The sequence below is a fragment of the Furipterus horrens genome, unplaced genomic scaffold (genome assembly GCF_987537825.1).
Source record: "Furipterus horrens unplaced genomic scaffold, mFurHor1.1.pri manual_scaffold_6, whole genome shotgun sequence".
In the NCBI taxonomy this organism is placed as follows: Eukaryota; Metazoa; Chordata; class Mammalia; order Chiroptera; family Furipteridae; genus Furipterus; species Furipterus horrens.
In genome coordinates, this window is record NW_028327176.1 from 167,091,536 (window position 1) to 167,103,673 (window position 12,138).

Here is a 12,138-nt window from a genome sequence, read left to right on the forward strand (position 1 = left end):
ATACTTAGTTGCTCAAATATCTTTGCCTCCAGTCATCTGCCTTCCTGAGTCCACTGCTCAGTGCAGAGAGTTTAGACACTGAATGGACATGAGTGATAAGCTCCTTTGTGCTCTTCCTAAGTGAAGGGAGACAAGGAAGAGAGTGAGTGGGAAATGTGTAGCATGATAATAGATGAGAATCAGCCCTCTTACAGTAAAATGAAAGACAGAATTATTAAACCTTGATCATCACTAGCAGAGAAGCAAAATGGCCATAAAATATTAACATCCAGTAGTTTATTATCATAAGCTTAATTCTTCCTTGAAGAGTTTCCTATTTTGTAAATTCTAATGATAGCACTGAGATTAAAAAGAATATTAGTTTTACAAGCTTATTTTATACTAGTTCCTAGCCATAGTAACTGCCTTTGTCTTCATGGGAGTGCTAAGAGTTTGTGAACAACCAAACTATAGGACAAACATTTTAAACTTAGTGCTCCTAAGTAGTTAGCTGATATGGAAATCTTGATTACCTCGCATTTAGTAGTGGAGAAGGAGAAGCAGATACAGATCTAATTGGTGAATTCATGTCTTCTGAGGCTCTGGGTGGTGCGAACATGAATTTCAGTAGCAGCAATTGGCCTTGGATAAGAGAAAAACCAAAATTCCATGTAGAAATGGGAAAATTCCAGCATTGTAGGTAGAATATTTTTAGATTGGGTCTTTTATGAACTACATTTCAATCTGAAGTCTTCAGGAATAGACAGTCTCCTGCTTCTGCAAATACCACATGAAAAGCCAAGCCAGTATTCTTACACTTATAGATTTAGTTTACCAGATTGAAGGACACTTGCTCTTTTCAACTAACAAAACTGGCCAGCCCCTGCATGCTGAGTTTCTATGGCAGTATGATCTCAGTGACCTCTCTTCTCTGTTGTGGAATGTAGGTGATAAGAATGGAGGTGAGCCTGATGATGCTGAACTGGTAAAGCTCAGTAAGAGGCTGGTGGAGAACGCAGTGCTCAAGGCTGTCCAGCAGTATCTGGAAGAAACACAGAACAAAAACAAGCCAGGGGATGGGGGCTCTGTGAAAGCTGAAGAGGCTGACAGGAATGGCACTGGCAATGACAACAACAGGAAATGAGACCCAAATGCAGGCAGGCCTGGCTGCTCCTTGAGAAGCATCCCTGCTCCACTCTGCTGAGTCAGTGGACTGATTTACAACTTGCTGTTGAAGTTTCTCTTGTCCAATCTGTGGAGGTTGCCTAATGCTTTCATGATCAATGTGTTTGCATTTCTGAAACACAACGGAAGAACAAGGAAGTGATGGGACTTGCCGAGGAAATTAATTTATGAAAGAAGAATGGCCCGATTTTCACTTGCCCTCAGCCATGGCCAAGGGAGAGGGAACTTTGGGTTATGCCTCATGGACTCAAAGGCCATGGAAGGGGCCTTGCCATAACTGGAATACTGCCATTTATATTGCTTTGCAGGGCATTTGACTACTTTATCTGAGGCCAAAACACACGCACAGCTAACAAGCGCTAAGTCTGAAATAATTGCTGTTGAAATTATCCATGTAGTCGTCCATAGTGTTTTATGTTTGTCCTCCTGTACACTGTCGCTATTCAGTGACCTTTATTTCCAGTAAATTTGTTTCAGGTAAATAATATATTTTTGGCAAAATGCAACCTTTTCTATAAAATGTGGGCAACATTTTAAAGGTTTCTTTTTAACCCTCTTTTGATAAGTCATTGTGCCATACTTAATGTTTTTCATTGGTATTTGTATGTAAAATGTTTTATAAATTTTTTTTCCTGTAGGCAAGAGACCGATTGGAATCCAGGACTTAATTAAGGAAGCTTTACATCAAGAAAGAATGGTTCTGAAGTCCAAAGTGAAACAGATAAAAGAACTTTTATTAACACCTGAGATTCAGGCCAAAATTAGAAGGGAGCTTTTTGAAGGAAGATCCATTAACAGTAATCAAGAAAACAATGTTGATTTCAATGCAGCTTTGACATAAGCTCTACATTAATATCATGGTACCATAGTTTATGAAACCTGTTCAGCTCATTAGGTAGCTCTTTGGTAAATGCCAAAGAAGTGCTTTGATAGCATCTTTACTATATAGCACACCAACATTTGGTAAGGATTTGACGACTTCTTGCCAAGGAAAACTGATTCTGCCCTGTTATTTTTATTTTTAAAGCTAAACGTGTGTGGGAATATTTGTTTCTGTAATATCAAGTCATTTTATAAAAAGGACTTCTTAATTAGCTGTTGTGAAATGTTCCTGGGGTCCTCACAGGTATAATACACAGACTTTGAAAAATCATTTATAGACAAAAAAAAACCACAGTATTTTAAGTGTCACTTGCTTCCTGTTGACATGATTTTTGTTGTAGTAGTAAATCAGAAAGTATTGTCCAAACATAACTATATCTAGTGTTACTTTTAATAGAAATTTGAATGTTTATTGAATACTAGTACTTGAATGAACATTTATAAATTAATTTTTGCAATCACTGGTTAAAAATGTTTTATACTATCTATGTGTATTACTTTTCAATGATCTAAATGTAGTTTGCCTTTTCATTTCTTACTGAATAAATGTTTGAGATTTTTATTTTCTACTTTTCTGAAGATAAGCCCAGGTCTTTCTCTACCCCTTATAATCTGGATTTGTTTGCACTGGTTTATTTTTAAAGAAAATTCTTGGAAATTTCCCCTTGGTGTGATAATCACTGTTAACAGCTTTTTCTATGATCATTGTAAAATTGCTGCTACTTAGAGATCATGATGGAGGGGGATATTATTAGAAATCAAATATGTAATCATTTCGAATATAAGATCCAGTTTACTCCTGGAATTTAGCTATTTTTTCACTGGGTAAATTATACTACATTTATTTATAAATGAGTTTTTGCATTTTCATGCTTCTTAATAAAAGTATTGTTTTCCCTTGTTTCTTTTCCTCGTTTTCTGTCCCTCTTGGAAGTTGTTGGCTCTGTGGGTATAATGAAGTCATAAGTGGGAGCTCTGATATTTTCAGTATGCCTTTACCTTGATGTTCTTATCCTTTATGCTAAGATAGCACAGTTGTCAGAGCATGTTCAACTTTGGACTGTTAATCACTTCAGACCAGTTAGCTTCACAGAAAAGGAGCAGCACAAGGTCAAATGCAAAGAAAATATAAATAACATCTCATCAACTGCTAATAATGTGTCACTAAAGTGACATTAGTAGCAGAGATGAAAGGAGCAGATCCATCCAGATGCAAAAATCTGAGTGCTGCTTAACCACCAGACACTTTTCAGTGGGGGAGGGCTTTACCGTTTGTAAGCAGGGGTAGGTGAGGACTTGCCTTGTTTTTCAAATGAGGAAACAAGCTTGAGGTTGAGTGCGTTATCCAAGCTACACTGCTGTGAGGGAACTGGACCTGAACTACAGCCCAGGGCTCCATCTCCAAGTTCCAGAGCTATTTTCTTTTCTTTTTAAATCCTCACTCAAGGAGATGTTTATTGATTTGAGAGAGAGAGGAAGGAAAGAGAAACATTGATCATTTGCCTCTTGTTCATGCTCCGACTGGGGATCAAGCCTGCAATTCCTCACCAGGAATTGAACCTGCAATCTTTTGATGTATGGGATGACATTCCGATTAACTGAGCCACCCAGCCAGGCTCCAGAGCTATTTTTACTGCCCCGTAATCTAAGTTAACAATATTTCAGAGAAAGCCCTTCTCAGCATATATCTATAAATATCTTGTCCTCAATTTGGAAGGCTAACGTAGTATTATTTTTCAATCTAGGGTTACATGTCATACTGTTATTTTAGTTAAGAATCATAGCTTCCATTTGTTAAATACCTGGCTGTGTGCCTGGTGATTTAGGCATATTACTACATTTTTTCCCTTTAAGTGACCATGTTAGGAAGTTACTATACTGTTTTACAGATGGGAAACTAAGAAACAGGGACTCAAAATGGTTAAACGGCTGTAAAGCTAAATGCCTATTTATAAAGCTAATAAAAGGTAGGTCTAAATTTAAACCTGGATCTTTTCTACTTCAAAGTTGTACTCTTTCCACAATGCACTTCTTTTCTCTACCAGGTACAATATATTTCACAACTTTAGGATGTGTTAACAAAGGGAAAGTCACTTTCTTTTGACTAAACCAGCTTCCTTGTAGCCCTGAAGTTCTGTGAACATATTTGAGAGAACTCAGTTGCTATGATAGAACTGGAAAAAAAAGAACCCAGATATCTAATTTAGGAATTAAAGATTTTTATTCTTATCAATAAATCTTCATTTAAACAGGCTTACAAAGACAATCGAAAGTACACAGTAAAACAAATTTTGTTGATGGTTCCATTAAAAAAAAAAACTAATAAGACATTAACTTCTAAAAATCTAAGTTTGGGATCTGAAATAGTCAAAATGACATTTTCCCCATAATGAGAGTCATAGTATAATTGCTTGTTGGATCACATAGTCAGAATACATTGTCCCGAATTGGCACTGTATGCTATGAAGCCTTGTCTTCTGACACGGAAGGTGTGTGGTTTGGGAAAGAGCACTGGTTTGGTCCAGGAGGAAGTCTGTAGCTTCTAGACCTGGGTCTGCCTCTGACAAGTAAGTGATCTTGAGCAAAGGAATTTACTTTTTTGAGCCTCAGTTCCCAGCCTATTATTTGAAACAGTTTGGCCAGGTGATTTCCAAGGATCCTAGACTCTTGGTGTCTACCCCAGGGTGCTACTTGAGCTGATGCCACTGTCTCAGCTGGCTACCCTGGTGTGATGCCTTCTTGATTGGGACACTCTAAGTGCATCTGTTTTCAATAACAGGGTAGGAATTCTAGAAGACTTTACATTATGTCACTCGTGTTCATTGTCACCTTCATGTAGGGAAATCCTAGTGGCACATATTTACATTTATAACCAGATTCCAACATTTTTAGTCACTGGCAAAGTAGTAAATCCTATATGAATACTTTAAGGAATATCAAAAGTATTTTCAACAGCAGAACAAGATTCTGTCAACTTTGAACTTGGTCCTACTTTACTGAATCTGAAATTATTATTGTATTAATCTGCTTCTCAGTCTAAATGAACTATAGGCCTTTGAGATACACTAGATTTATACCTAGAGCATACTTCAGGTTCAAACTCTTCACCCCAAAACCCTAAATGGACCAGTCATCCTAGCAGCCAGATGTTCCCATAAGGAGGTAATTAAAGCAGTTTGATTTCATATTCTAGACATTATGTCAGGCATAGGACCAATGAGATATGTTTGTACCTCTGCACTTTATCACAGGTGCATAAACCAGCTACTACATTATGTAACAATTAATAATTTATTCCATTTTATAATTAAATACAACAAACCTATAGTATCTCCAATCTGGATAATCTATCATCATTCATTGTTTTCATCCTCTTCAAATTTCATCTCCAATATTTTATCTCGAGCGAATTGCAGATGCATTCCTGAATTTGAATCTTTTTTAGGTAGAATTCATATAAAATAAATAAACCCAGTCTACTTAAAATTTTTTTACCTTAAGTCCCTATGTGAATTGGATAGCAGTGCACATACTAACAAGGCAAACCCCTGTATTAGTTCATTCATAGGAAAAATGAATATTAAAGCAGTCCACTCTGAGTCAGTGAATTTAAAATTCTGACACTATTGACAGCTCTTCTTTCCTGGATCTCTGTTTTGGGGATAATAAGGTAATGTGAGGTCTGAAAGAAGGTGCTAATATCTCTAGTGTAATATACTCAAAACTACTTATTTGTATCATTAAATATAACTGATAAATTCAGGCAAGTTAGGATCATTTAAGATGTAAACTGCAATATTTATTCCTCTACACATCCCATCATTAGTCCCTTGTTGGAAGGCTATGAAGTTCTGTTACGCCATTAAAGACAGGAGTAATAAAACTGAGAAATCAATTCACTGTTTCCAGTAAACTAATGCTTCTTTCCCTTTATTGGTTCAAATTATATTTGAAAATCCAGGATCTTATGACACTGTCCTGTGTGTTTGTGTTATATTTTTTGACCCATCTGCTTGTAGAGGCATCTATGTGGTGTGTGGAGCGCTTGTTTTTAAGTAACCATAGAGCAAATAGGTACAACACTTGAGATTACTCCCCACGCTTCCTGCCCAAAAACACATGGCACAATGTCGTCAGGATTATGTCTTTGAACCAAAGCACACTGTAGTTTCTTGGCTTACTTTTTTAAACTACATAAATGTTATCTTACCATAGTTAAAAAATTTTTTTTTGTAAATGCTATATGGAATATATAAAGGTGTAGGAGCTGAGAGGACAAAGAAATGAGTCTTATAGCTGGATAGGCATTGCAATGCTGAGGAAAGAAACAGAATTGATATGTATGCCTCATCCCAAAGATATCTGATATGGTAATGGAGGTAGAGAAAATAGAATGAATATGCAAAGTAGGGAGAGACTAAGTATATTTTTTTAAGATTCTGAAAGACAAATTTGGAAGCTATTTCTACCAGGTCCACACTTGTGAAATGTCTTGATGGAGGGGAATGTGGTGAGGGCTTTTAATGATTTCTTGGACTTGCCACATTTAGTGACTGGCCAACATCTTTTTAACGCCCTTCCTATGTTTGGGAGACTTCTTACCTTATGATTCCTGCTTCCCAGGGTAGAGGTCCCATGGTAGAGGCCAGGAACTCACCTTCTCAACCTTCCTTGCTGCTGGGGTTCAGTGACCAAGCAAGAGGGAGACCCTACATGCAGTCAATCCGTTCTAGGGTAGGTGCTCCCTGGGAATCCCACACCTTCTGTAGGCAGTGCACACTGGCAGAGGGGAGTGCCAACAAGGTTCCCCTGGAGCAGTGTAAAGGGGCATTTTTCTTGCTGTCTGGCCATCGAGGCTGATTCTCTGTCCCTAATCAGGATTCTATCCTTTAAAGTTCCACTTTCATGTCATCTAGCTAAAGTTGGTTCTGTTGTTTGCAACTAAAAGTCCTAACTGATAACAAACTACACTCCACTAAGTCACTGTTTCCTCCAAGGGCATGACTGGTATTTTGAATTGGACACTTCTACATAGTGTGGGAGGGTTCTGTGCATTGAAGGAAGTAACTATTCTTGATCCCCAGGCACTAAATTTCAGGACCAGACTCCAGTTACTGTGACAACTAAATATGCCCCCACCACTTCCCAAGTCTCCTCCAGATGGGGGCAGCATAACCGCCAGGTGGGGAGCACACTATTAAATAGTGCTCCTCTAGTGCACAAAAGAGTTAAAAATGCTCCTTCTTGTGCCCACTGTATCAAGAAATAATTGAGGTCTCAAAGAGGGCGTGCTTACTGGGGCTCTGTACACACTCTGTTAGGAACCTGAACAGAAACAGGGACATGTAGCCTCCTGCATATTTATGTGATATGACTCGAAATACCTAGCTAGTGCATGTGGAAAATGGCTGAAAGGATCCATTGTGTTGGTATGATGTCATTGTTGAAAAAATTTTCTTTGTTGTTAGGATTCTTTGGGCAGAATTACAGATTGAAAAAAGAAGATGACCTCCAAGTTCTAAAACAATATGTCATAGTAACATGATTATTAGGTCATGTAGTAACAGAGCTATTTCTTTCATTTTATAAAAACAAATATTTTGCATCATGTGCTTAAGAGAAAAAGTTTATAATAAACAGATGTAGGGACATTTTATTGTAAGAAATATTAGAGATGATAGGAATATTGAAGTGGTTTAATATGCAAACAGTATTAATTTTCCCTAAAAGGCATGGTAGGAAGAGTTCAGCTATAGAAACAAGAAAGAGCTCTTCCTTTAGGGCCCCCATGAAACCTGAAACAAGGTGGCTGCCTGTGTTAAGTGACACAGGAAAGTACAGAGAAAAGTTCAACAGAGCATTCAGATCAAGGGATGTAATAGGAAAATGAGTCGTCGTCGTCGGCAGCCGTCCGTCTCGAGAGACGATGGTGTAGCTTCTTAAGAGTCTTATCTGCACCGCCGAGAATGGCTGTGCAGTCCGACTCGGGAGTGACACGGTATCTGTCTCCTCCCGTGTTGAATCGACATCTTGCGATGACGCTGGAGTGTCCTCTCCAGTGAAGCTGAAGCTACAGAGCCTGGGCAGGGTGATATGGAGGGTCTGCTGTTGTCCATGCAGCAGACCCCCGCTCTCTTCGCAGCTGAAGGGTCCAAGGGAAAGACGGAGTCAATACAGCTTGGTTTCCGGTGCACCGCAGGAGTTGCCGGTGTTGACTACAACGTCAAACCGCCTTAGGGACTCCGGCTCCGGATTTTCTGTCGGGGTTTACTCCCTTAGCCTTTCCCCTGAAGAGGTATGCCGCAAGGCAGCGGAGGTTTTTTGGAGTCAGAGTTTTCCTTCTCTGATGTGCCCTGACTGGAAGATCGAACCAGCGACACTTAGCTCGCAGGCCGACGCTCAATCCACTGAGCCAAACCAGCCAGGGGGTAGGAAAATGAGTACATCACATTAATTATAGATCGTGGAGGATTTACGCAAGAACAGCTCAGAATCTGATGAAGGGGATAAACGGAGTCACCATGACGGACAAAGACAAGATAGCAAAGGATGGAGCTCAAACTGGGAGGAGGTAAGAATACATTCTTCTTAAGGGTAGAAATGTAAATATTAAACCTGAAGAGCCAGTTCTGGAAGGCGTCTAGAGATCCTTAGTGAAAGTCCCTAAAAGTATCCTGGTGAAGGAGAATAGTGTTTAAGGGGATGGGGAAAAATAAGCAAAACTGTGTTTGGGTCACGTCAACAGTCTTGTTTGTTCAACAAATTGGTTGCAGCAAGGTGACTGACTGAATGATGCTCCATCCGCTCTGCCCGGGCCAAATGGGACATCGATCCTGGGCCTGGGGAGGGGAAGAAAGAGAGTAGGATATGAGGGGGATGTGGGCAGGACCATGTCCCCCATGCCTGCCCTGTCTTGCTCTGTTTGGGGGGATGCTACGACCTCTCCCCCCTTTAAGTTTGGGGAATCTGAGAGTAGAGTAATCCTTGACCCCATTTCTGGTGGGAGGGCCAGAGAGGCGATCAGCCTGTGTTAGAAGTGACCCTTTGCTGCTGTCCTGGAGCTCATCTGCAAGGTTAGGAAGGCATTGGGGGGGGGGGTGTTCTTTGGCCTGATGGGCAGCAGAGAGCCCACGCCCCGCCACCTGATGAGTTTTCTGAGCACTTCAGAGTGCCATGAGGAAGGATCTTGATCCCACATGGGGGAAAAACAGTTCACAGAAAAAGGTGTAAATTGACCAAAATCATATATCATACACAAAGATATGAACTTCACTAATAGTTAAAGTTAAAACAATAACAAGATACTTTTTATTTTTACCTTTCACAGAATAAAAATTTAAGATTTTAAAGCTTGATAATATGTGAACTTTCTGGTTATAGTTTTAAAGAAGGAAGAGTGGAGGAACAATTAAGAGAATTTGTGGTGAGGCATACCTTTTTGGTATATGACAACAAAAAATCCTTTTATTATGTGTTTTGCTGGTTAGGTATCTTTCTAGTTGTGTATTTAAAACTAGTGGCTTAAAAAGTAGAGAAACAAATCACAGGTCAGGAAAATGGGAAAAGTGGATGCTTCACACCAACCATTAACTACTTTAGATTGAGTTATATTACTTCAGGGGGCTTAGGAAGCTTAGATGACACTGAAGTAACAATGTTGCAATGATGCTGAAAATAATGGTTCTGTAACAAGTTCTGAAGATGCTGAAGTAGTAATGCTATAATGATGCTGACTGAGACTGTAGGCAAGAAGCTGACAATCTAGAATGATGATAGCAAGGAAAATCTCATTGTTGTATTGGTACAAAACAGGCACTCAATTTCTAAATTGATTAAAAGCCAGTCAGACAAAGACAAGTACCATATGGTCTCATTTATATGTGGAATCTACTGAACAAAATACTGACGAACAAAATAGAACTACAAGCATGGAAACATGGGACTGACAGATCTCAGAGGGGAGGACTGGATTAAAGAGGGGAAGAGATTAGCCAAAGAACATACGTGCATAGACCATGGACACAGACAACAGTGTGGTGAAGGCCAGGGAAGTGGGGGATGGGGCTAAGTGGAGGTGGGCAAAGGTGGGGGACATGGGGGACATCTGTAAGTGTCAATTTTTTTAAAAAGGTAAATAATATAAAGTCTGCACTCAAAAAACTCAGTCTATTAGCAGAAAAAGTTATGGGAATAGGTAAATTTAATGCAAGAGGGTAGGTGGTGCACTAGAGATGTGGACAGACTTCTGATGGGACCCCATTATAAAGTGTCTGTGATGTGTCTTTCTTTAGTATGCCCAGGAATTTCCTACACACAAAGAAAATATTTCACCGTAAGGAAAAAAAAAATTCTCTACAGCAAAATGTACTTTTTGGTGTACAGTTTTATAAGTTTTTACCATGCATGGATTCTTGTAACCACCATAAACAAGATACAGAATAAATTCAGCATCCTGAAGAATACCTTCAAGTTGCCCTGACAACCACCTACCCTTCCTCTGCTCCTATCATCTTGCCTTTTCCAAAACATCTCATAAATGGAATCTTAGAGTGTGTAGTCATTCAAGACTGAGTTCTTTCACTTGTAATACATCTTTTAAAATATATTTAAAAGAATGAATATCTTTGTTGAACATCCAGTGAAGAAAGAAGGTGGGAAAGATTCAGTTACCGCAGAACTTACATGGATGGCATCTTGAAATGCTAAAAGAACTGAAGTAACAGCGACACTGCTGAAACACTGTTTTCCTTCACATACAAGAGCTTCATCTATTTAAAGCATTTGTATTCTGATTAGCCCTTTCTATTTTGGGAATATTCAAATATATGTCCCCTAGAGGCATGAGGGAAGAAAACTCACCTCGCTATAGACTTCCCTTAGTCTCTGCATATGGAAACATAATGATTCTGTTTTTCACTAATTTTTTTAGTTTAGTTGGGCTCTTGGGTTTCTTCTATTGCTGGTGAAATAATTCTTAGCAGCATATTTCGCTGTTCCCTGGAAAACGGCTGACCTTTCCAGCTGTCTCAGGTTTCTTCAGCACAGGCCATGTGCACAGCACAATTACGTACAGCACAATATTGAGCTGGATCTATAAGAGGTGAGAAGAGCCATGGCTTGCTTCTCACTGCCTGCGGGGAATTTCCAGCTTCCATCAGTGTGCTCCCACTCCCCTTGTAAGCAGTACATTCGCTTTGCTGCTGAGTTCTGCTCTTTCCTGTGATGAAAACCTTTATTTAGGGAGGGAATTGATATTGTGCTTTGGAATCCCCACTGAGATGAACATATTTAGCAGATACAGAGTTCAATCCCTGCTGAGTAAATAGAAGCAGCAACCTCCACTTCTAGCTATGTTACACACACACACACACACACACCACCACCACCACCACCACCACCACCACCACCACCACCACCACACACAACTTCACACTATTAAGTGTTGTGTGGGTGGGGAGAGGTGGCTTTCAAGAAACAGTTTACATTGAACACTGGTTTGCTGTTGCATTTTTAATGGCGTGCTGCTGTAAGAGGCAGATATATAGGCTGGGCTAGAGCCTAGAGAATGGCTCTATGAAAACTTGCTTGATTTATTCAGATTGTTAATATAAGGCCATTTGAATTGATCAAGTTTGCCAATGAACTCAATTCTGTACTTCTTAAGCCTTTCTTTACAATCTGTTACGATTCCAAATGAATTTGCTTCAGTTTTAATTCTCTGTTGCATTTCTTTTGAGGCTGACCAAGTTCTGCATTTGCTTATGAAAAACTTCATGTTTGAAATTACGAATACCTTTGTGTTCAAGAAGCTCAGTAATTCAATAACCAAGCATAACAGTGAAATATAAGTCCCATTTATCTCACCATCATCACGCTGAGCAGACTGGGAAATCCTTCCCTGCTTTATCTTTCACATGGGAGAAAGACAAAGTACTGGACTGAAGACCAAAAATTGAGTAGACCATGGTCTATACTTCATCAGGCAAATCAAATTGACCATATTTCTTCTGGCTGGGCTACCCTCTTTTGAATTCAGAAGTTTTATAATGAAGACCTATTTAGAATTGTATAGGTTTGGCTGTCATCCAAGCA

At 39.4% G+C, this 12,138-nt stretch overlaps 1 protein-coding gene across 3 annotated transcripts in view; it reads left to right on the forward strand.

Annotated features, from left to right (window-relative positions):
• The window catches only part of AKAP7 (A-kinase anchoring protein 7), a 110,074-nt gene extending 107,127 nt beyond the window's left edge, over positions 1-2,947 (forward strand). For 2 of the 3 annotated variants that reach the window (XM_090279843.1, XM_090279844.1), the window contains one exon: positions 927-1,635. In XM_090279843.1, coding sequence (XP_090135969.1) covers positions 927-1,123 — 197 coding nt within the window. In that variant the 3' untranslated portion in view covers positions 1,124-1,635. Of the gene's footprint in view, positions 1-926; positions 1,636-1,802 lie in introns of those variants that run through there. The other variant, XM_090279845.1, reaches the window with a different exon arrangement.
• The last annotated feature ends 9,191 nt before the right edge of the window (positions 2,948-12,138 follow it).